Below are 25,515 nucleotides of genomic sequence, written 5' to 3'. Positions count from 1 at the left end.
ACACACAGACATGAATTTCCTGAAAATAAGAAAAACATATAGTGGTAACCTGATGAAGCAATGCTGAGAGTGCAACGTATTTTCCTTGTTTTCCCACTGCCCAGAGAAGCTAACCTGCTTTCCCAGTGAAATGGAAAAGCATTCTAAGCAAATCTGGGGCCATAGATTTGCATTCAGCTGGTTTCTGAGAGTTTCAGGCCAAAGCTCAAGCAGGATGTAAAGTTCAGTATGCAGGTGACAGGCTCCCAGTGAGCATGTGACTGTCTGGAATGTATGCTGTCAACATTCTGGCTGATAAGATGCAGAAAATTCAGACACTCACCTTTTCATCAGGAAGAACGACTAACAGAAATTAAGTGGCAAGGTAGAAGTAAGGTATGTTGTCATTTTTAATACTTTTCAAAGGGGAAATGGATGCTACCCTAAATGCAGATGCTACACTGGGGCACTAGGAAGTTCAGCAAGACAGTTTTTCTGTAGTTTTAAAATTAAAACCACAATCATTAGCTGATAAAGGCTGATAAAGTGTGGTGGAGTGTTTTAAGAGAGGCATTTCCTTCTTCCCTGAATAAGACTGAAATGGGAGTCTTAGAGCCAGTGTTTTGAAATGGATGAAATGTGGAACTTTAAGGTACCACAGTGGTGGTATTATGGCATATGCAATGCTGTGAGGTAAAGCTGGATGTATTTTCTAATCTCCATAATTAGATAACAATGTTTTTGGGGGAAAAAAATGCTTTATACTGTTGAGTATTCATGTTTAAGGTCAAGACAAACCCTATTCAGTCTCCAGCTAGTCAGCCATGACAAAGGCTGTCATGCACAGGGAAATGTACTCTATTAAGTAATTATTTTTTTTTTTTAATGTGCTGTTGATGATGTATTAAGATTTTTTTCCAGATAGTATTAGTTATTCAAGAAATAACTGCTCCAGTCCACTTTCAGACAGCATAAAATAAGTATATTCTATGCTCAGGGCAACCCAAGTCAGATCTGTCTTGTAGCATTGCTTTTGGAAGCAGGCAGTCCTTTTCTCCTCACATTTACTGATGATTTTAGGTATCCCAGCACCTTTAGAAGCCTTGTAGCAGTGACTTGCTAAAAATTGTCATGTTTTTCTTGTCATGTGACTTTAGTTAAGAGCAGATGATAAATACATGAAGGGAACTGAAAGTCTAGATTTATATCCTTCCCTCTTACCTTGTGTTGTAGGAGGTTCTCAAAAGAGCTCCACTGGGTCAAAAGGCCCAAGAATGGTTGAAATATTACAAACCCACATCCCCTTGAACAAATTTTGTCACATATCTGTGGCTTCCCCAGTCTGGAATGTGGGTGGCTCCCTGAGTGAGGCAGGTCCCTGTAGGAAAGGCTTTCTACAGCTGCAGACTTTGGGTCCTTTGTGTACAACACTAGCACCAAGGGCAGCTTTTACACTGGCTCTTCCCAGCTGCTGGTTGCTGGCTCCCTAAGCCCAGGGGTCAGTCTGCCTGTAGGATCTGAAGGCAGTGAGGAGATAAGCAAATGTTCCACAAAGGTTCCATGGGGGCAGCTGCCTTTGGGTCTGAAGAGGCATTTGTGTCCTTGTGTGTGTAACAAGCAGCTGCCTGGTTTAAGGCCAAAGCCATTTTGAACTGGGGGAGAAACAACACTGGAAACTGGAGTTTATTGGGAAAAATTAGAAGTTAAGGATAACTGCTGTGTGGAGGCACTAGAGGACACCACAATAACAGGCAACACTTTAAACTTCCCTTCTTGCCAGAGCATTGCGTTGCACACGTATTTATCTCGGTGTTGCAAGTTTGAAAAGTTGCCATGCTGTGAGATTTCAGCTTCAGCAGGAGCAGACAAATATCTTGGAAGGGTATCATCATCTTCTGTTAGGATGGAAAATCGCCTCTTTGGCAATTGCAGTATTTATGGGATCATTATCTTATTCACAGGATTGTCCTTGAATTCCTCCCCTTTTATAATGTCTTTTGAGAGGACAGGCAAGTAATTCAAAGAGCAGAACTTATTTTTAGGTTTAGTCTGAGCCTGAAATAAATTGAGAAGGCTGAGTAGTGTTACGATAAACAGGGAGCAGAACAGAGACAGGAAATAGGGGGTCTTTGGTAATGAGTTCCAGCCACTCTTGAAACAGAAAGCCAGAGAAAGCACTACTTGAGAATAGTTTCTCAGTGACAGCTTAATAATTTTTAGCTTGTTATTCAGCATTAAAGGGGAACAGTTCCTGCAGATTTATGCTGTTCTTGAAAGATCCTTTTTTAAAGATCATTTAGCAAGTTATCTTTTTAAAGTTTTTAGGGTTGCGTTGTTCTTGCTGCAAACCGATCTGCTGTTTAAAAAAACCAGATGTTTGGGGGGGAGCCTGAAGTTTATACAGTTGCCTGTTATATATACATCTGTGAGCAGCCTTTGGGATAAGACTGTGGGACAGGGGCAGGGGGTTCTGCTTAAAATATGACCAGGCACTGAAAATTTCAGAAGCTGAGGGTTGAAAGGGGAAGAAATCACAGCTACATCCTGTAGAACAAAGCAGAGCGCTTGCTTCCAAAAGTTTCTTTTAACTCTGGGAATGTGACTGCTGAGATGGGCCCAAAGCATGGATGGTGAGATTGATATTTACAAGCACTTCACGTGGCTAAAGAGGGTAAGTGATCTGCTGGGCTTTGTCTGCTCTTTCTACATGCACATTTAGCAAAATCTCAGTGAGAATTCTCTGCTTGGCGAAAAGAAACTCATTCAGTGCCTCAGACTTTAAATGGTGAGAGTTTCTTCATGAGAGGTGCATTAAAGACGTGCCTTGGTGTAGGAGGAGGAGGCTTAGGGCGGGGGGGGGGGGACAAAAGGGGGGGGGGGGGGTGGGGGGGGGGGGGGGGGGGGGGAGAAAATCAGCTGTCTTTGTCTTTAAAAATGAAACTCTAGGATCAAACTTTGAGCAAATGGCAATAGATTCTGGCAAGTGCTCGTGCCTTCCGGGGATTGCAGGGCAACAAAACAAATCCTGCATGGTAACGTATAGCAAAAGAGAGGAGAGGCTCTTGTTTACCATGTTGTGCTTTAAAGGGAAAAGTTTCCTGCACCAGCTCTCCACTTAAGTGATTCTTCATCGGGGTAACCGTATGAGACCTCTCGGGATGCCTTTGTCTCGGGTAAAAATGGTGGTGGTTTCCTTCTGTGCGTGTTACTCTGCTAAAAAGATGGGGTTTTTTTAAAAGCAAGGCTGTTAATTTTGTTGATGAACTGCCCAGACATGGATTAACTGCATGAAATTGTCTTTGTATTCCTTCTTTAAAAAAAAAAAAATAGTTTTGTGTCGTTCTCTTTTCACCTTGAAAAAATAACTTTGTTTTTGTCAGCTTTTAGATTTTTTTATGATCTGAGTATTTATTTTTCAGTGTTAGAAAAATCCATGAATGGGATATGACTAGATGCCTGAGATTAGGCTGGTTTTTAAATTAGAATATGGATTTGTGTGTCACGAAAGAAACACATTCTCTCCTTATTCTTTTAAAATCTGTTTTAACCTGTATGTGCTTTTCCTGCAAATTCTTGCCTGTCTATATGTATGCACACATGAATACAAATGTAAGTGGTCTCTTGGGTTTTTACTAGCTGTATAAACACAAAATATCTGTCAATTCTAATGTGATTAGGAGCATTTATTTTGGGTAGTTTTTTGAATAAGTGTAAAATATTAATGATGTGTTGGTCTTTAATAAGAGCTTGAGAATCCTGAAGTTAATTTACCAAATGTTTGCGTCCGATTCTGGAAACTTTCACATTTCTGGGGTGTGTCTGTGGAGGGGATTAAATGGGAAGTGAGCGGGTAGTGAAGAGGCAACAGGAAGTAGCTGCTGGTAACATTATACTCTTAGTTTAACCTGTGCTCTGGGCAGTTAAAGCTAATTACCTCTTCAAAAACATGTCTTTGGAGCTCACATATTAATTTGCTATTTAAATGGCATTATGGATGCAGCGTGTCTGCCACTCCTGCTTCTAGAAATTTCATTTCTGTGAAGACAGGTTTGCTAACAAAAAGGTGAATGAGGTCTGCTGCCATCAGCTTGAGGGCTGTGCTCAGGGAGGACACGGTGCTCAAATGTGGCACGAGGTTTGACAGGAATTAATAATGCTCCTGCTGTTGCTGCATGTAATTCCCTTTATGTCAGGTACATAAAGGAGAATATCAGTACTGCTGCTTTTCCTTGCAAGCTCTGTAAAGGGGTGAGCACATGTTGGGGAAGGGAGGAAGACTGAGAGCGATCTTGCATTGTTCCCAGGAGAACTTCAAGCAGTCTGCTCCCAAATTCCTTTGACAAGTGATTTAGAAACCAAGAGTTGAAACAATCTGAGCTGCTTGATCAATTCTCTCATCCAAGAATCCCAGTGTCTCACATCTCCCACTGACTGTTACAGCACATAAAGATTTCAGTTCCTACAATCATAAACTGCTGCTCTTTGGCTGATAATAAAATTATGAGTTGCTTTCAGAGTAACATGTGGCATTTAACAGAGAATAACTGCAATAGACTTCCATAAAGCCTTGGTGAAATATGCCAGAGCTGGCTCAAATTTCATCATTAGCAGAAATCACTTCAGAGACCCAGATGTGTTTTGATGTTGCAGAGTTGGCTAGGCTGGATTTGTGTGGTATCTGTGGCTTGGACTGGGTTAGGGCAGCAAACAAAAACCAAAATCACGAGATCCAGGCAGGCAAAACAACAGATACAACTGCTATTTTCAGATGCTTATAATGGAGGGTCTGGTTTTGAGCAGAAATCTTGTAACATAATGTGTACACTGGCATCTTGCAACATCAGCAGGGGAATAAACATTATTTAGGTCGCACTGAAATAATGTGTCACCACACTTCAGTTCTTTCCACTGGACTTTATTGGTGTCAACATGACCTGTGGAACTGCTGGGCCAAGAGTGGCCAGAGGGATGGACAAAGTGGGCAGCAAAACCTGAGAGATGTGGACAGAGCCAAAGAGGGAGGACAGGGGAAATTCCTTATGCAGAAACAAAAAATTCCTTGTGTATAAAAAAGACTTGAGATACCCCCACTACCTGGAAGTGTCTCGTTTTTAACAAATATTCTTCTGTTCTCCCGAGGGACTTGGGTTAGAGGGTTCACATACAATTTTGTGTCATTCTGTTGCTTTATACTTATCTCTCCACCCACCCTTAATTAGAGGACACCATTCCAGACAAAAACAGTACAACCCATATTTTGGTACATAGGCATGCAGTTATAGCCCAAAATGATTAACATAAATGCTAATATTCACTGCAAACTGTGTGGCACAGAGCTGATGGCTGGCCTGAAATTGATGTACATTGGTTTTATGCCTTCCTTTTTGTTCTGGATGAGATTCTTAACCTGTACAGCAAGAGATGGAGTGATCAAACCCATGATGTAGCCATTAAATTCAAGATATTGAAGGTGAATCTTGTGGCTTCTCTAAGGATATTTTGTTTTAAGGCATGTAACTTTCTGGAGGAAAAAATAAGTATTAGTTTTTAGAAAAAGTATCCAGATAAAATAAAAATATTTGTTTAAAAATTAATTTGGTTTAAGGACTACCAAAATTTACCTAGCTCTGTCCTTGCTCAGTTTCAGACTATGCACTGTCAGCTTTTTTCAAGTGACTGCTACTTTTATTTAAGCAACCAGTAACAATGGCAAATAAAAAATCCTGCTGTTGATTTACTAATTGCCTTCAGATGAAAGGCAAGAATTATAGATCCAGAAATTGTCTTCCAGCCCTCTCCTCCTCCTCTGAGGTAACTGAGGGAACGCACATACTTTGAGATGGGTGTGTATCTGAGGTAGCACTAACATGCCAAGAGATTAAATTTTTGCTTCAAAAGTCAGATGAAAATAAAAATGTTTACTGTGTGAGCTGCCCACTCATCATAATACAACTCCTTGTGACTCAGACCATAATTCTAGTGACCAAAAAGAATAATACAGAGGTGGAAAGACCATACACTTCTAAATGTTGTCAACTCCAAGAGTCTGCAGCATGCATTTTCTTGTGGTGGAATGCAGTGCTGAGGTCTGGGTGCTGTTTGTGGTAAAGCTGACTGCCTGGGCTCTGCTGGCCATCCTCCTTGTTTTCACCTTCTAAACTACAACAAAAGGCAACACATCAAGCATGTTCCTAATCTTCCCCGTTAATACAAGTATTGTCATCACCACAGGCATCCTATATTGTATTTGCAGGGACCCTCATGGCAGGGAGGAATGATGAATCTGACTCCATGTTCTCAGAAGGCTAATTTATTATTTTATGATACTATATTATATTAAAGAATACTAAACCATACTATACTAAAGAATGCAGAAAGGATCCTTATTCAATGATAAAAAGATAATAATGAAACTCATGACTCTCTCCAGAGTCTGACACAGCTTGGCCCCAACTGGCCATTGAGTCAAAACAACTCACAGCAAAACCAATGAAACAATCACCTGTGGGTAAACAATTTCCAAACACATTCCAAAGCAGCAAAACACAGGAGAAGCAAATGAGATTAAATTGTTTTCCTTTTCTCTGAGGCTTCTCAGCTTCCCAGGAGAAAAATCCTGGGCGAAGGGATTTTTCCAGAGAATGTGAATGCCACGATCCTATGCAAGTATCAGTGGAGCTGAAGGTGATTCATGTGGCTAAGGAAGAGAGGAGGGCTATGACATAATCTGTCTCCTCACAGAGGCGGGTGACTTGTTGAAAAAGCTCACAAATCACCACTTTAACTGACTGCCAGGTTTCTTTTCCCAGCACCTCCCTGCTCCACAGCCCAGGGTGAGATTCGTGGTGTTTGTGACAAATTTCTGAGTCACAGCTTGCTGACCAGCTTCAGAAGTTGGAGGGGTTAGGATTAAAATTAGCTATGTTGGAGATTCTTGGTGCTGAAAAGGCACACCTGAGGAGAACATCAACTGACCAACATGTCTTGCCATATCCTTTGATACTTTTGCTGATTATCCCCATTTTAAATCAAAGCTATTGAATTGTTCTCCAAAGTCTGATTTTTGTGTGTGTGTGTGTGTCACATGAGAAGGAAAATTCAAGCCCTTTTCTTGGAAGAGGACTCAGTAATGACTGGATCATGCAAGTGATACTTAGATCTTCCCAGCAACTTTCCAATATTATTTTCATATTAAATCAGTGAGCATATTCCAAAGAGAGATTTGGAAAAGAAAAATGAAGAAGCTGAAGCAGGTGATGGAATACATTTTGACCAAAAAAAAAAAAAAAAATGGAAAGCTTTCATTTTCTTTTCTTTCTCTAGAATTGGGAGTTACAGCTGATTTGGAATTGTTCCAGGAAACCTTTTTGGTTAATATCTCTTGCTATCTGATGGGCAGTAAACTATATCCAAAATCACTAAGGAGACTGTAATATAGGTGCTCCAAGAAATTGTTTTTCAGCTCTTGGCTTCCCATGGCTTGGACAGGTCACTCTTCAGTAGGTAAAACCTGGCTGGATGTCCTGGCATAGAGTGGTGGTGGATGGTGCCACATCCAGCTGGGGACTGTCACCAGGGGTGTTCCCCAGGGATCAGTGTTGGACCCAGTCCTGTTTGGTGCCTTTATTGATGATCTGGATGAGAGGATCGAGTGCACACACAGCAAGTACAAAGATAACACCAAGCTGGGTGGGAGTGTTGATCTGCTGGAGGGAGGAAGGCCCTGCAGAGGGATCTGGACGGGCTGGAGGGATGTCCTGAGGCCAATGGTGTGAGGTTCAGCAAGGCCAGGTTCTGGATGCTGTCCTTGGGTCAAAACAACCCTACAAAGCACTACTAAAAGGTTGGACAGTGGCCAGAGAAAAGGACCTGGGGGTACTGGTTGAGAGTGACTGAACATGAGCCAGCTGTGCCCAGAGGGCCACGGAGGCCCATGACACCCTGGCCTGTATCAGCAGTAGTGTGGCCAGCAGGAGCAGGGCAGTGGCTGTCCCCCTGCACTGGGCACTGGTGAGCCCACACCTCCAGTGCTGTGTCCAGTTCTGCGTCCCTCAGTTCCACAAGGACATTGAGGGGCTGGAGTGGATCTAGAGAAGGGCAGTGGAGCTGGGAGGGTCTGGAGGGTAAAAGCCCTGTCAGAAGCAGTTGAGGGAGCTGGGGGTGCTCAGCCTGGAGAAAAGGAGGCTCAGGGAGACCTCACCACTCTCTAGAATGCCTGACAGGAGGCTGGAGCCAGGTGAGGATCGGCCTCTCCTCCCAGGCAGCCAGCAACAGGATGACAGAAATAGCTGAAGTTGTGCCATGAGAAGTTCAGATTGGATGTTAGGAAAAATTTCATCACAAAGAACGTTGTAAAACACAGGAACAGACTGCCCAGGGAAATGGTGGAGACACCATCCCTGGAAGAGTTAAAAAAATATGTAGATGTGGTACTTGAGGACATGGTTTTATGGTGAAAATGGTGGTGGTGCTGGTTGGACTCGATGATCTTAAAACTTTTTTCCAGTCTTAGGAATTCCATGATTCCTGTAGGCAAAGTATTCATGGCATGCAGTTGATTTTTTATCTGCAATGGTACTGCCATCAACATATTTTCAGCTACCTTGCCTTAGCATATCTTTCCTTCTACTTTGTTGTCATAAACTTTTTTACGTGTTTTGTGCAATCTCTCTCATTCTTTCATTGCAAGAGGCATAGTTAACATATTTGGCTCATGATTTGTCAAGCCCAGGTAACAATTTTTGTTCCTTAATGCTGGATCTTCTGAAGTAACAACTTTATAGGAAATCCTGCAAATTCAGCCTTTTAGACCTGTGCAACCACATGACCAGTGTTTATTTATTGTCTGGGAGCTCTTAGAGAAATCTGTGGTCTCGTGTCTTTTGCGCTGTGAGTCCTGTATTCGATTGCTGCTGATACACATGTGACATCTTGCTCAGTTTCCTCTCAGCCCTGGCTCTCACAACTGCAGAATGCTCTCCAGCCATCCACAGATGGCCTTGGTTCATGTTACACTGTTTTATCTTGTCTTTATACATGCCACAAAGAATTACCGAGGCTCAAACAACTGCTGTACGTCAATCAGACACTTTTATTTAGCAGGTCATTTTTCTGTCTACTGTACCTTCCTGTGCTTATCTGAGGCCTTTCTGGCTGACCTCACACCTGCATATTTAGAGCCATTTCTGTGAGGTCTTGAACCCTAGAGGTACCGGTCAAAAACTTGTGACAAAAGTATATTTTGAGAAGAGTTAACACGTTCGGCTTTTGATGATGAGTGCTGGTAAGTGAGGTGTGGAGTGAGCACCTGCACATTGTGTTTTCAGTGTCCCTGTTGGCCCCTTAAACAGGCAAAAAAGACGAAGATTATTGGATTTAGAGGTGATTTTAGTTAAGGGCCTAGAAGCTATGCTGAAGTACATGATTAAAACACAAGAGCCAGATGCATAGGAAAAGAGTATAAGTAATAGAATGCAAGTCAGCACTGACTTGCTCAAAGTTATACATTTCAGCAGAAACAGAGTAAAAGCAGAATGAAGAACAGGCTGGCAGCTAAATAAAAGCATTTTTAAAGGATCTGGAAACTTCCAGATATAGGTCCTAGTCTGAAAATATATGCGTTTTACTGTATGTTTAATATGGAAATAAATATGGCTCATGAGTCTGTGAAAAGGTTTTACCACTCAAGCCAGTTTCAGCTGGAATCCTGTGTCTCCTCTTAAGCCCTTAATTTCAAAAGAAGCTGGGAAATAGTTGATGGAGAGGAACCAAAAGAAAGCAAGGAAACAAATCTTGAAAAATTGACCTATGAAGATAAGACAGAAAAACTCATATTTTCTTTCACAGCATGAGAAGGGACCTGCTAATTAGAGATCTAGAGATAATCTTCAAATATGCAAAAAAAATCTCTGTAGTGAATGGAGGGACTTATTTTTTTAATTTATGGTGGTATGATAACCATGAAGTTGAAGAGATTATTCAGATTAAGCAAGAAGAAAAATGCTCTAACGATGGGTAGGTAAGAAGCAGATGGAGAAGCTTTGAGTTCCATCTCTGGAATTCTTTAGAAGAAGACAAAACAAGAATATTGCAAATAAACACTGGCCCTAGGATGGAATAGTGAACCAGCAGATCTCTTCAGACATTCTTCAGCCCCTGTTTGTTGGTGCCATTATGATTCTCTCAATTTCTTTCAAAATAATCAGAGACAAGGGTGCTTGGATTCTCTCAGCTTACAAAGGTGCCACATTTGTATCTTTTGCCACACTTATATCTAGTTCAGCACTTTATGCTTGAAAAGTGTCTTTTGATTGGATAAAAATTTGATTTCTCAATTTGAGTTAACTAGCGCCATTTTTATTTTCAGCATTTGTTTTAGGTTTGGGCCTGTTGGCCTCAGTATAGATTAAGAAGCCATAAATATATTTAATTTTTAAAAAAACCTGTTCACAAATGTTCAGTTGAAAAAGAAAGGGCAGTTGGGGAGGAGGATTATAATTCTCTTGGTGCCATTGTGCAAGTAACTATAAATGAGCAGTCAGCTGCAGTTGAAGGGGGCTCCTTGGATTCCTGTGTTAGCTGAAAATCCAGGCTGAGTGTTGTGTTCCCTGGCAGAAATGCAGTGCCTGCAGTGGAGCTGGGAAATGAACCTCTGGGGGCTCAGGTTACTTTTGATGCTCTGAGCAAACAGCTCCCTTCCCACAATGTTTCAGCATGCAGGATGAACAGAGGAGACTCTTCTGAACTTAAATAAATCCACAGACTGTTTTTTTTTAATGGTGGTGTTTCTATGTGAAGTATTAAAATTCATAGGAAATGGGGCATAATAGTTAAGGACAGGCTGTGTTTTAGAAGGTTTTGCTCCTTAGAGCCTTTTAGAAGTCCGTAAGTAATTGAGTGCCTGGAGTAGTTCCTGATAAGAATGTGATCATTTAAATAAGTTTTTAGTTGCTAACAAAAAGCTTCTAATTTTCTTTCAGTAATCTCTATAGCAATTTTTGCCACTGGAAAGTAAATACAAGATTCATTACTGTGGAGAATAGCTATTTCAAATTAAATGGGTTTTGTTTTGGTAAGATGGTATTTTCCATTGAAATTATAATTTTCTAGAAAATATCAGTCTATTTTCATTTACCACTCTTGAATGCTGGAAATGAGAGAGTATTCAAAATAGCTTTTAAAAAGTACATTCTTAATGTATATTAATTTTGAATGTACAATAAGTACAGACTTAATGCATATGAAATAAACAGTTCTGGTCTGTACACACATTTTTTCATTTTTTTGTCTTGTAAAAACTGCTTAATATACAAAACTTTTATTAACCGTTGCTTAAAAATTTTAATTGTAAAACTTCTCACAACACTTTTTTTCCTCTCAGTCACAGGTGAACCATCATTCATCCAATAATGAAACTTATCAAGAAAGGTTGGCACGATTAGAAGGTGATAAAGAGTCTCTCATCCTGCAGGTAGGTCCAAAAGAGAGAAGAATTTTGTCTGCATAGGTGATATCCAGGGCATAAAAGCTGAAGTGGCAGAGTATTTTCTGTTAAACAAATGTTAACAGGTCGCCAAACATAGCTGATAATTAACAGGGAATTAACTTGTAATCTGTATAATTCCTCTAAATGATTTCATGGTGGGGTAACCTGGTAGAGGAGAGGGGTGTAACAGCCATAAAAATGGGGGGGGAGTGGCAAAGGGATTAAAAATATTTCTGTCCCAGGCTACTCCTGGGATGGTGGTTCTCATTCTGGGTTTGCTAGGTTGTGCCAATTTTCTGGGTTGTCTGTTCATTTTTCATGAACCAGAAGACTGGCAGGTAGATGGAATTGGTATTTGTCCTGTTTATATGCTGTACGAAAATCATTTACATCTTCAAAAAGCTTAAGGGGGAGGGAAACAGGTAGAGAAAATTTGACAGTAAAATGCATGCCTAAGCTCTTCCAGGTTTCCTGTTTCTCTGTTTATCAAGCCTTTTTTCAAACAGATCCCATGTCCCATATAAGTTCTCCTCCTGGAGAAAACACATGTTGCACAACCTCAAAAAAATACTCTTTTTCTTTGTATTTTTGCTAGTACTGAACTGTACATTCCATGCTTTTCAAAACCTGAAGCTGGAGATAATTTAAATAGTTTTCGCATATCCTTTCTCTTCATGCTTTCAAATGCATATTACAAGCACATATATTTATATCAAACAAAGTTGAAGTGTGTTGGGTAGGTGTTCTCCCTGCTTTCAGTCACAAGTTTCTGTAAACATGTCTTATCCTGTATGTTCTGCTCACACTTGTGTTCATTTACTGGGCAGAAGCCTCACTGCTGTTGTTAAATAAACAGTAAATATTTTCATTCACAAGCTTTGGCTTGGTTGGAATTTTTTTTTTTGTTACTGTTAAACTAAATTGCTGTTACCAAATTTAGGAAAAAAGAACCCCACCTGACTGAAAAACAATCTTCTGTTGGAATTTAATTGTGTGCTACAAATCCCGTTTACAACTGCTATTTATTAGAACACCTTTTATTAATCAAGTGGTTGTTAACACTAAAAACTTGATTCCATTAGTAAAAGCAAACAATGTCTCACACTGTACATTCATGTTTTGAATGCATGAGCAGCTCAGGAGAGGAGAGACAATTGTGGGGCCAATCCCAGGTGTTCCATCCAGAGCTGAGGGGGGCACCTTGAGGGTCTCCTTTGTTCCCCACATTTCTGTGCAGTCCTGTGACCTGTGCATCAGCTTTGGTGGGTCTGACAGGTCCCTGCAGACTGTCCAAGGCTGCTGCTCAGGATGTGCTTTTCTTCTCTCTGTCCTGCAGATTTTCAGTAACTTTTTCTTCATCCACACAAACCCAGGGAAGCAGCCAGCCAAATGCACAAAACACAGGGGTTTATGACACGTTTTGGGACCTGCCTAGAGTTTTTCTTAGAAGGAAGAGAGTAAAATCAGAACTAGAAAATGTCTCTCTTGCATTTACTCCCATCACTTCCACCCCCCATCAAACCCAAAGGCTTAGTCAATATTTATGCATTTTCCTTTCCCACTGCACAGCGTTGCTGTGGAACTGCAAAACTCCCAGGCAGATAAGATAGACTAAAACCTCAGTCTGGAAGGTGAGCATCAACAACAACAAAGATGCCAAGGTGGAGCTGGGTTTAGGAGCTGCTTTACACCAGCTCCTCTGTCCAGGCAGTCAATGTGAGGAGCACAGGCAAGCCCCAAGCTGAGGTGCCATGGCCTGAGGGACTCTGCTGGTGCAAACCTGGCTGCTGGGTGTGACCTTTGCAGGAGGGATAAGAAAAGAAAGGGAACAGAGCACCTTGTTCTGGGGCTCATGCTGAATGGCACCAGTGACTGGCCCATGGCTGTGATCTGGAGGGAATATGAGGCTGGGAGCACTCCAGCCTGTCCTCAGACTTTTAAACCTTTCCATTTTTAGCTAAGTGTTCAATGCCCCTCACTTCTACAGAAAATATATTACCTGCAGGCTGAGTCATGCAGGTGTTGCACTCCTAAGGCAAGATGGAATTTCAAGCTTAGAATAAACTGGGATTTTGTTCTGGGCGCAGCCTACGGGTTCGTTGAAGAGTCTGGCAGATGTGATCCTGGACAGAGGGGAAAATATGAGCTGATGTGCCTTTCAGCCCAGCTGCTGGAACCCCCAACACATGCTTCTAAAGCTGCTAAGCTTTCACTAAATTCCTTTGCAGGTTGCATTTAACATCCAGAGTTTCTTTCCAGGTTGCAGTGGTATTTAAACCTTACCTGAAGCTCTGGTTTTCTTTCTCTGGAATTTACATCACACTGAAGCAGGGAATTAAGTTTGTCTCTTCCTGCATTCTGACCTCACATGGGGTTTTTGTGTATCATCCCTCATTTAATGGGAGCAAAACAAAGTAGACAAGCAGCAGATTTCCTTGCAGGGGGTTCTCCTGCCCCAGCTTGGCTGTGTCCCCCTGCCATCTGCCTCCCCCCACTCCTTCCTATCACCTCTCATCCTGAGTTCAGCTGTACTCTAAGCTACAGACAACTGCTTTAATAGGAAAAAATATATTTTCCATATTCTTTTTTTTTTCCTGTGATTTTTTTCCCAGGCATGCTTGGCACTGTATCAGCAGTTAAAAGCAATAGAGAAGTCTCTCTGTGCAGCTTCCCTGAAGTGAACTCAATTGTTCATTGGGTTTTAGACATGCTGTGTAGTGGATATATCTTAAAAGTTTCACTTCTACCTACTGTACATTTTTTATTTTGTTTTATTAATAAAGGTGTTGCAGGGTTAGATGTGAGAGCATATATAAGTTTTTGTTAATGCATTTTCTTCAAAATGGAGTTTAAACACCTTAGGCTCCTTTGTTTGTTGTTTTAGGTAACGTTTTTTCTAGAATAATCAAGGCTTTCATATAAATAAATAGTTACAATGAATATACAGAGTGTATGGTCTCCTTAACATAAGAATTATCACTGGGTTTTTTTCCATATCTTTCTAACATTAGCCTGGGTGCAGTTTTTCTGCTTTGCAAGATTTGGGTTCAGCTGCTGGGCTGTTTTTATTGCACACCCACTTCTCTGTGCCACCATTCCCACAGTTCTTTACCAGGGTTGCTTATTGTTTCTTTTCCTGGGGTTCATTGTCTGTATCTCCCTGCTTTTGCTTTCATGTTTTGGCTTGCCAAAGCCTGCAATTCTTTGTTGGAATAGAACTTTGCCACAGCTAAAACTTGCCTTTCACTCATTGCATTCTTCATCGCTTCAGAACTCTTTATTGATAGGTAAGCTATCAATAAAGTTTTGTTCTTGTAAGAAGTAAAGTAATTGGTTGGGTTGGGAATGAACAGTTTTCTTACGTATCTGTTTTAGGGAGTGAAATGCCAGCAGAACCCGAAATGGTGATGCATGCTCCAAAACCACATAAAACATTTCCAGTATCGTCTGTTCTTGTTTGCTCCTCTCCAGTTTTCCAGACTTTTGCATGAAGGGACCCAGGCTACCTATAGGTAGCATTCCACCTCTCCTTGAAATGCCCTTTCTTTTTATATCAAAACAAAACATTGCAGGGGAGGGGAGATGAGAGGGCGGGGTTGGAGTGAAATAGAGGTAAGGCTGCAAAACTTCTCTCTTGGTGGAGCAGGTTGCTGCAGTGCACAAGAATATTAAAACACTGAGGGCTTTAAAAGGAAACTTCTTGTCAAAACGTGCATTTGGATGTTATATGCATAAGGTAATTGAAACTTATTTACAGTCAGTTCAGTAGCACTGTGCTTCTCCTCTCAAATTACAGGTGAGTGTTCTCACAGACCAGGTGGAAGCTCAAGGAGAGAAAATCCGGGACTTAGAAATCTGTCTTGAGGGGCATCAGTTGAAGCTGAATGCTACAGAAGAAATGCTCCAACAGGTAAAAATCTGGATTGCAGACCTTCTCCAGAGGTGGGCTGAGCGCACATGGTCAGCTTGTCTGCATGTGTGACTGCCTTTGGCAACAGGATAAAACAGGGAGGAAAAAAAAAAATTCTTCTATTGTTCTACTCATGCTTTGCACTTTTTCCCCCCCCCCAATAAATGTGTCTTTGTTTTCCTGTTGCAGAAAAGTTTTACTGGCTGGTTGCATAATGCTGTACGTGGCAGCATGTAAAATGAAACTATTGTGTCTTATTTAAACTGTGCTTATTTGGACATGGCTGAGTAACTGGTTAGACAGGTTAAATGTATCTAATACATGTAGGAGTTATAGAATTAAGAGGTTTTATTTAAATGCCTTCTGTTTTCCTATGGCTTTGAAGTTGAACAAGCGGCAGTTTGGAATGAATTACTGTATAAATTTCTGTTCTCTAACCATTTTTGCCTAACTTTGGAGCTTTCCCCTTAGTTTGAGATGAGAAAATTAGTATATAAAGACATTTATTCTTTATTTCAATCAACATTTTCAGGCTATGTGATCTAATTTTTGCTTTTTGATGTTCTATGTTGAGGGAGCAGAGCAAATGATAAATTAAATACCTTAACAGAACTTGCAGGTCTGTTGATGCTGAAGTTCTCTCCCTGTACAATTTTCTGTTGTTACAGATGCAAATTATGCATTGTTAATGCAGTGCGTAGATACCAAAAATAGATATGAAACTGTAAATAAGCCTCAAAAATCTATGCCAGAAATTTTTAGGATAGATACTGTTCTCTGTGAGCTTAGTTCTTCTCCCCACACAAATATTTTGTGTTATAAATTTGCTATTTTAGTCCATGTGAGATATACGAGCCTTTTTATGAACTGATCATAGCTTTAAATTACGATAAGGAATCTTTTGCATATGTATGTAAACAGCAGCAGTTTCTATAAGATAAAACTGTATCCTAAGCATTTTAAATTATAATTCTCAGAGGTTCTTGAAAAAACCTTCCATCTCACACAGTCCAAAATGCTTCCAGCTGGGCAAGGCTGTATTCTGAGGGGACAGCTTTAAAAATGCAAACAGTGAGTGCATGTAGTTTTCCAGTGAGATCTGAAGTGGAACTCAAAGAACAGTGATTATTTAAGTTGTGAAAATCTGTTTTCAGACTCCAGGAAGGCATTCCCAACAGAGTGCAGAAACTCCCTGTTCCAGTCTAAACCTAGATTGTTGTTCTGTGACTTCTGCTAAAACTGCTTATTCTTTCTCTGACTTAAAATGTTTTGCCCAGATAGTCTTCTGAGGAAACTGTGAACTTAAAGCCTTATTTACCAGAACACTGAGGCATCTGAAATTAGAATATAATGTTGCAGGAACATTGCCATTTCAGTGAAAACGTTTGCATCTGCTTGTCTGGCCTTAGGCACGTGCACGAATTGCTTACAAAGCTGATCCTAAAGTGATAAACTGCAAAAGGCTGTACCAAAGCTGAAGAAGTAAGAGAATCTCCAGACATGTCTAAAATAAGCCCTAAATCTAAATTTTGGGATAACTCTGAGCAGCTGTAGTTGTTGTTTCTCCCAGTAGACAGCGAGATATGGGAAACACAAGTTAGATCTCTCAGCAGACAGAGAAGTTGTACATTTATTGTCTCAGCAGAGGATCCTATTAAATATCATTTATTTTGAAGGTTCTCTTCTCCATTCACCATGTTGAAAATATTATCCTCTGTGGGGGATAGTTGAGATTTGGGGAGAAGAGAATGACATTCATGTCAGATATGTGGCCAGTGGATGTTTCTGCAGATAATTTGTCAAAAGTAGAGTGAGTGTGTGGTTTCAGGGGTTTCAATAGATGAATCAGTCAGATTTTGGGGAGATTTGGGTTCAGATCTTCTCAGCCAGCAGCTGCTGCTAATGTCCTGCTTTTCAGAATGACTTCTGTTACCCTCTGGAGAGGCGGTGTAGTCTAAATTCAGATTTATTTCATGGTTCTGCTTCCTTATTTACAATATATTTGAACTCCACTGATTTTTGCCTTTATGAACTTAAGTCAGCTGCTTCCTCTAAGCGGAAAATGGAACAATAAAGATAAAGCCCTGTCTTTTTAATTTCAAGAACTATAAGAAGAGTGACTCATAATTAATTCTGTGAAAAAAAATGTTTCAATAAAAAATTACAAACTTTAAGATAACCTAATGATGGTATCTGGAACTTCCACAGCAGAAGGGGTATCTAATACCACCCTGCAAAGTAGTTTTTGCTGAATCTGTGCTAGCAGAGACTTGTCAGGGTGGGGTTACTGGCAAAAAAATCCTGCTGGCTTATGATTTATGCACCGTTGTTTTGAACCCTGCTACAAAGTGATCATGCAACCACTTCTGAAACAGCAACTGAAATAAAAGTTATACAAATAGCATAAAGTGGCTGTTCAGCATTTTGGGTGGGCATCTCGAATGTGGAGTAGCAGCAGCAGAGGAGAAGGGAAGAAAGATTCTCCTTTCATCCTTCTCCCTCGTCCTGACCGTGTGGCTTCTGCCCCTGATTCTAGCCTGTCATGGTCAGCAAACCCTCTCCTCCATGACTGGGAGAAAACTGACCTGGAATATAGAAGGAAGGGGCTGTTTTTGAGATGGCTGAGTGAAACAGCGCACAGGACAGGTCAAGGTGGGGCAGAAGGGCAGTGGAGAGATGTGCTTGGACCTCAGTGTTTATGGAAGCACAGCCAAGGGAAATCCAGCATTTGAGCAATGAGAGGATCCTGTGTGAGACATGCAAAGATGCCCTGGTGTGCACAGGTGCAGATAACGTGATGCTTAAGGCATCAAACCCAATGTTTTACTTTTGTAAAAACACTCTTTCCACCACAGATTGTAATGAAGAAAAGTGGTTTTTCCGCCTTGAAGGTGTCTGTGTTTTCTTCCTTCAAGAAAACGAAACAGGCCTTTTCAAAACTCATGCAAGTCAATGGCAAAACCTTAATTCAGTCCTGAAGTATAATTCAGGTTTGGCCAAGAAACAAAGTCATCCTTCACAGTAAATGGTAACAGAAAATTTTCTGGAGCATGGCTGGCAGCAAGACGCAAGTTTAATTTCATGGAATTACCTTCCAGTGGGGTGTCTGTCCTGCTACTGCATGTGTGAAGGATATGGAAAGGCTGGCCTGTGTGAACAGCTACCTGCCTTTCCCCTTGGCACATTGCAATGGAGATGTCTAGAAGTAAAATTAAAAAAAAAAAACTTCTTGGAATTATCCTAGGAAAACAATTTATGCTGTGACAGCCCATTTCCAGTATATAAACTGCTTTAAATTGTAAAGTTACAGCTAATTTGAGAGAGCAATGATGTGTGTGTGTGTGTGTGTATCTTGTTCTAAGTTACTTTGTGCCATTACTCAGTACTTTCTTCCAGTCAGTTTTATGAAAGAATTTGTATTTTTTTGAGAAGAGAGAGGGCCTTGGGGGAATCTCCTATCAATGTACTCTAGAGTTGGAAACAGAAGTAATTTTTGCTCTATAAAGTTGCCTAAACTGCCCCGTAACAGAGAGTACCAGCCATGCCTAATGTGAACACATCAGGGCTGTGGAATCTGTGCTGTCAGGCTTGACAGCTGTGCCATGTCCATCTGAAAAGTGAACTCCTGCACACACAGACTTCACCTCCACGGTGCCTTTGCGTGCATTTGTTGGTAATTGTCATCAGTAAATCTAGTTTGTTGCCTCTTTGCTATTCCGGAGCTGCATTTCATTTGTTTAACAGATAGCAGTTTCCATTGGAGCTCTCTGGCGTAAGCACAGCAGTTTGCTTACCTAAGGACAATTCTGGTCTGGGTGGCAGAGTCTTTCCTGTACCTGAGCTGAACCAAATCCTACATGTGGTCTGACCGTGTCCTTTTGCCTTCCAAATAATTCCTGACACAGTCTGGGGGACTCATGTTGGATAGTTTTGTTGTGTGAACACGATTGTGTCTTCAATCAAGTGAGTTCTTTTGAAAGGTACAAAGGACTTGGTTTTGGGATTCTTTGTGCCTTAAAAAAACACACATAAAACCAGAAATGCTTGGGTGTAAACAGGAGTGGATCTCTGTTCTCGTGTCAGTTTATGGCTCACTTCTGTCTGGTTGCAATGGCCAGAAGAAGGTGTGTCAGACAGTGGAGAACCTTTTTAAAAACTGGATTAAAAATATGCAGGGAGGAGCTGTATCAGTTCAGAGTAGGAACTTGAATCCAGCACTGTTCAGTGTGTACCTGCTCTGGTTTTGCAGCTGTCTCATGCTCAGGGGAGCCAGAATCCTGCCTTGGTTGCAGGGCATAAATCTGGTGTGTATCTGTTTGCTCCTCAGGAACTTTGCTGGCTGGCAAGGACCATTCCTTCAACTTTCAGTTGCCTGAGTTATCTGATCTTAGATGAATTTCAGCACTTGTTTATAGCATGCAGGAGCTTCTTGCCAGCAGCTGGCTTAGTGTTTCAGATTTTGAAGTATGCTCTGTGCTGCTCTGGTTCAGCTCTCAGGTTTTCAGAGCGTGCTCCCAAGCTGTGCAGCTTTGTCTCTCCAGGTGAGCACTCCACTTTGCTCTTTTGGAGTTAACGTGGGCAGGAATCTGCTCCTCAAGCAGATCCAAGGGCTGGTCAAGTTGGCAGGGCTGTGGGAAGCTCTGTCCTTTCCCTGCCTTAACCATATAATGGGCAAATGATGAATTGGAAGGCTGTAATTCCCTGCCTGCTACTGCCTTGCACCATTTCATGGTGATTGCACACGCACATCGCCCTCAGCTGTGCTTCCAGCTAAGCAAATATCTTATTTCTGCCACAGCTGACACACAGCTCTTGAGAAGTGCACTCCTCATTAGGGGGGCTTCTGGCTGCATTTTGCTTCCCAGGTAGGTAGCTTGGTCTGTCTGTCTCTCTCAAGGTTTTTAATAAGGGTGAAAAGTAAGGAATTTTTTCAAATGTTGTATTTTGTAGGGTGCACAAGTACAAAATGGGATCTTTGGGTTTGTTTTTTTTTTCCCTCCCCTCTTGACTAGAATCTTACTTATGGTTTCTCAATCAGTGTATGGCATGATTGTTTCCTCTGTTTTGTGGAGAGCTAAATATCCTGGAATTTTCTGTGCTTGCAGCTGAGAGCCTAAAAAATTATGCTCTTTTCAAGCTATTTTTGTCGTGTTACATTTTATAAACTGTTTTATAAGAATTGTGTCTTTCCAAGGCAACTAAATGTGAGAGTGAGATATACAGCATGGGCTACAGCTTCATTGGGAATATTGGAAAAGTTGATTAAGTACTTTAGAAATATGTAGTGTGAGTTTTAAAATAGTGTGTTTGGAAATAGTTTGCTATTCTTTGATCTGTCTGGTACACATATATCATCACTTCTGCATGCCTCCTCAAATTTTAAAGTTAAATGTTGAGTTTAGAAAAGATCTTTAAGAAGGAACATTACACTTGCGAAGTATAATGTACAGTACATTTTAAAACTAAAAACAGGTATCTTGCTTCTAAAGAAGACTCCCTAGGATATGTTCTGTATCTGTTCTATTTTTCAGCTAAGATCCTCCTAAAGCTGCTACAGCCTAAATTACCATTTTGCCTGTCTTATATTATCTTTTTTTTTTTGCTTTCAAACCAATAACATAAATTCGTATTTTCTTTTCTTACAATTGCATATTTATTCTGGCTGAATTCAAGTTGCATCATACCGCTGAAATACACTATAATTTCTCTGTAACAAAATGGTTCACATTCTTAATGAGCTGTTCACTGTGAGCATCTGCTTGAAGATGAAAATAATTGCTTCCAGATGTTCCTGTTTCAAGAGGAGACATTTACTTTAAACGGCACTTGCTTTCAAAGCTCAAGTCAGGTCCTCTGGATGCAGGAGGAATTGTCAGCTGTTTTAAATCAGAGGAGCTCCATTGAAAACAAGCTAGGGGCAGTTAGCTGGTTTGCCTATTTTAAGTCACGAGATTTATGCCAGTTTACTCCAGCTGAGAATCTGATTCCCCAGCTTCAGAGCAAATTGTAAAATTGTGTTTGAGCTGATTAAAAGCAAAGCAAACCCAAGCAGCTGCCTTGGTGCTCGCTTGGAGCAGGCAGTGCCTCCACGTTCACACAGAGCTCCTGAACTTGGGCTGAGAGGAGTGAGTGTGGATTGCTCTCCACTGCATAACTGAGGGTAATTTAGGGGTCTGTAGGAAAAATAAGAAGTAATGCCAGATGGTGCACTCAAAGGATAGATCTTTTGTTTAAAATCCCTAGAGGGATGCTGTGGCTCCTTGCCTTATTAAGAAATATTCCTCCCATATCATGGAACACCATGTCAGTGTCCAAAAAAATTTTAAATGTTGTTTTAGCTCAAGAGTGAATGAAGTCTGTCCATGGGGCCAGAGTTGCCTCATCCTGCTCTTCTTTCTGATGTTCAGTGGCTTTATTTCATATCAAAGCCCCCATTTTTAACTCTGCCTGAACCTGCAGCAGTCTGCTGTCTTAACAGCTGTGGAGATCCTGTTCCAGTCTGGACTGGGCTGTGCCTCTGAAACTCCTGCAAATTCGTGCTTTTCTGGAAGACAGAGGAGTTATTTGTAATGATAATTGTGATTGGTAATCACCTGTGTAGAAAGCAGCTCCTCCTGGGATTTCATTAAGTGACTGCCTCTTAGAGTTTTTCAATTAAAAAAAAGTCAGTGCAATATCTTTTCCTGATTAGTGCTTGATTTATTTCATTCAGAGAAGACAAAAAAAGAAAAAAAGCCAAAACCACGAGGCTACATTTCTGTTTATTTTCCCATCCATCCACAAATATCATTGCCAATGTCAGCAGGAATGGGCATGGCATTGGGAATAGTGGGTGGCTTAGATAATTGGTGTTGCAATACAAGTTTAGTACTATTTTTAATTTGTGCAATATTCCCCACCAAACTAAAATAACTTACATGTAGAGCAGATTTTGAAATGAACCTTGGCTCTGTAATCTTTGAAATAACCTTTGTGGCTTCTCCAAGCCATGGTCTGCAATGTGCTGTACAGTTTGAGGAAGAGATGAGAAAAGGCTGCTGGACGTGGTGATTTCTGATCCCTCAATAACATCGGTGCAGATCCAGATTAACTGTGGCAACTTCAGTTAAATCACTGCCATGTAACTCAAAGCACAGTCTGCTGTGATTCCTCAGTGTGGTTCATGTGATCAACACACTAATGGGATTTAAAAATTATCAAAAAATATTTTAACCATTTGGAAGCCTACATTCTTTCATCAAAAATCAATTTGGCATTTGGAAAACAAAGTATGAATTTTCCAGTAAGGCTTAAACTCCTGATGGGACTTTTTAATTTTTGAAAACAGAGGTGACAGAGGCATTTGATGTATGTAATACACTCTGTTAAATTTTGGATGGTTTCTTGCCTTGGCTTTCCTGAAAAATGAAAGATTCAATGAAGGTGTAAATGTTAACCATTCTCCAAACACACTGATATGACTCCATCCAAAGCATGTCTACTCTGCAATCTGCAAAACAAATTTAGGGCACACGACCAAACGCCATGAGCAGTTATTTCTCCTTTACAGCATTTCTTAGTTTAGATACTGCCTTTTGGACTCCACTTGGGACATTTCTTTCACTGCAGTTCCCTTCACACTGCACAGCCCTCAAAAGCCATCAGGTACTACACTGTGTAAATTACTATTCATTGGTGTAGGTAGAGGTGTTTCTTGCCTCTGCTACTCAATTTGGGCTGAGGTGCTCATTCTGCAGTACATCCTTTATTGGATAACATGTGACGAGAAGGTCTGCGAGGTAATCCTAAAGCATAACTTTGGCTGATGAGTGGTTTAGAAAGACGCCAACTCTTTTGTAATGTGCCATTATGGAGGTTTGGGTTTGTTCAGCCTCAGTATTGCTTTTGATTTCATGTCTAGCCCAGGGATTAGCTTTGCCACACATTTGTTTGAAATAAGGAGTGGGACACAGCGGTTTGGTGATTAACACAGAACATTTAGATGAAAATAACTGCAGCACTTGAGAAACACATTGAGGTTCAAACTGAGGGTTTAATATGGGCCTGCCAATAAAACACATGGCAGTCTGTCAGTGCTCACATAAATAACTGGGGAAATTATTCTGCATTGCTTTCAGGAGCTGCTAAGTCGCACATTGCTCGAGACTCAGAAATTAGATCTGATGGCTGAAGTTTCAGACCTGAAGATTAAGCTGGTTGGTATGGAAAAGGAGCAGAGTGAATATGAAGAGAAACAGAACAAAGCTGAGGTGAGTTTCTTTCGTTGCTTTAATTTTTTTCCATGTCTGTGGTGTGTTGTTCCACACCTGAGCTTTTGGGCTGAAATCAGCAGGGAATAGGATTTCCCATGCCGGCAGCACAGCCCGTATCACTGCTCCTGTGAATTCAGGATTATGCATTTTTGGAATGTGGTTTGTTTTCCTCTCTCTCATTATACTTCAGAGGTTGCTGTTCGGCTTTCACCAAGGCAGAGTCCCTTCCAGAAGCATTTCTTGCAGTGGGTGTTCACTTAACCCTTTCCTTTCCCTGGGAGCTGCACTGACATGGCTGTGCCAGGCCTTCCAGAGCTCTTCCCTCATTTTTGTGGCAGAAAAGACTGTCAGCTCAGTAGTGTCAGGGGTGCCACAAGCATTGAGATCGGGCATGTTAATGTATTTGTGGCACTTGGGAGGGCATTTGCATCAAATGTGTCTTTCCCCTTGTGGCTATGTAATAAATAGTGCAAAAAAAAATATCATGGGCTGGAGGCAATTCCAGCCCTTACTCCCTTTCAGATGTGGAGAGCTCTGGACATCAAAGGAGCTTTGGGTTTTGCTGTATTGGTTAAAAAAGAGAGTATGAAACAGGGAATTCATCTGAGCAATATCCATATCGTGGTGGTGAGCAGCAGGTGGGAGCTGGGAAGGAAAGCAGTCGTGGAAGAGAGAAATTCATACAAATGTGTTGTTCTACTCAATGGTCCTGTAAGGGGACCAGCTAGAAGGAGAGGACTGCCTGGAAAGGAAGGATTGCCGAGTCTGAGATTTATACATTGCTGACTGGGGAAAAACAAAAAAAACCCCAAAAAACCCACCCAAACTTTGTTCCGTATTGACTTAGGAGGATTTGAAATTTGAGCAGCTTTAGGAACTGTTTGCTCTGCATAACTCTGCTAGTGGAATAGGTGATAACTATGCATCAGTACTTTGCCTGCAGTGACGTGGCTCATTTGGGGTGTGTTTGCTTTCAACTTATTTATTCTCTGAAGTTTTCTTTAGAGATTCAAAGATAACATAAAGAGAGCAATTTCTGGCAGAGCTTGCAAGCCAGGGAGGCACCAGCTGCTGTTTTCACCACCTGTGGCCCTTCTCATGCTCCTTCAGCCATAATTGCCAGTGCCTTGTGTACAGAGAGGGCCTGAGCACTCTCAAGCTACCTGAAAATCTGAGCAGGTCTGAGCAGCACCTGCTCCCAGTGCCTCCCATGACGTGTGGAATACAGGGCTGAGGGTGCCTAAATTATTGCAGGGCCAGCCTGGCTCTTGGAAAGCAGCAAAGATTTTGGGTGCATTTTGACTTTTGGGTGCCTGGGAGGTCTGGTCCTGTGAGCTGTGAAGTTCTGCTGCTGCTGCAGTGTGGTGTGTGCCCCCTTGGGTGGGAAAGTTGAGCTTTAACAGCCTGGATGCCTTGGTGGTGCTGCAAAGTGATAGGACACATTCCTGCTGAGATGGAAAAAAGGATTCTAATCTGATGGAGAAGTTGAGAATCGTTGTGTTGAGTGTGTGCTGAATTATTTACTATCTCCCAAGGTGTGATTAGGTTTCTGGCACGTTGAAAGTTGCAAAATTTGTGTGTGCAAAGCAAGGAAAGGCGTGGGAAACAAACAGCATTTTTGGTTCGCTTGTTGAGTTATTTGTGTATTTATTTCAGATTCTCCTGAATAAGCATAAATCCCATTTATCACCAGTTGCTTTCAATCAAATTAGATGCTTAGTTGAATTCTAATGCTTAGACCCTATTTCTGCTCCTTTTCCTGTAAATTATACTAATTTTTCAATACAGACATGATTTTAAACATCAAAATGAAATTTATTAATGTTCTTTACATTATTAGATTACAGCTGCTTAAATTTGGTAATATTTTGCATGCTTTCCTGAACTCT

The 25,515-nt window shown here is 41.1% G+C and overlaps 1 protein-coding gene across 7 annotated transcripts in view; it reads left to right on the top strand.

Moving 5' to 3' along the window:
- Positions 1–25,515, top strand: part of PPFIBP2 (PPFIA binding protein 2) — a 93,363-nt gene that overhangs the window by 40,328 nt on the left and 27,520 nt on the right. For 5 of the 7 annotated variants that reach the window (XM_039725035.1, XM_039725031.1, XM_039725036.1 and 2 more), the window contains exons 4-6: positions 11,360–11,449; positions 15,261–15,374; positions 23,492–23,623. In XM_039725035.1, coding sequence (XP_039580969.1) covers positions 11,360–11,449; positions 15,261–15,374; positions 23,492–23,623 — 336 coding nt within the window. Of the gene's footprint in view, positions 1–2,438; positions 2,651–11,359; positions 11,450–15,260; positions 15,375–23,491; positions 23,624–25,515 lie in introns of those variants that run through there. The other 2 variants (XM_039725034.1, XM_039725037.1) reach the window with 2 other exon arrangements.

The sequence above is a fragment of the Passer montanus genome, unplaced genomic scaffold (genome assembly GCF_014805655.1).
Source record: "Passer montanus isolate IOZ18808 unplaced genomic scaffold, ASM1480565v1 scaffold54, whole genome shotgun sequence".
Lineage (NCBI taxonomy): Eukaryota > Metazoa > Chordata > Aves > Passeriformes > Passeridae > Passer > Passer montanus.
This window is presented reverse-complemented; position numbering and strand designations above follow the sequence as displayed.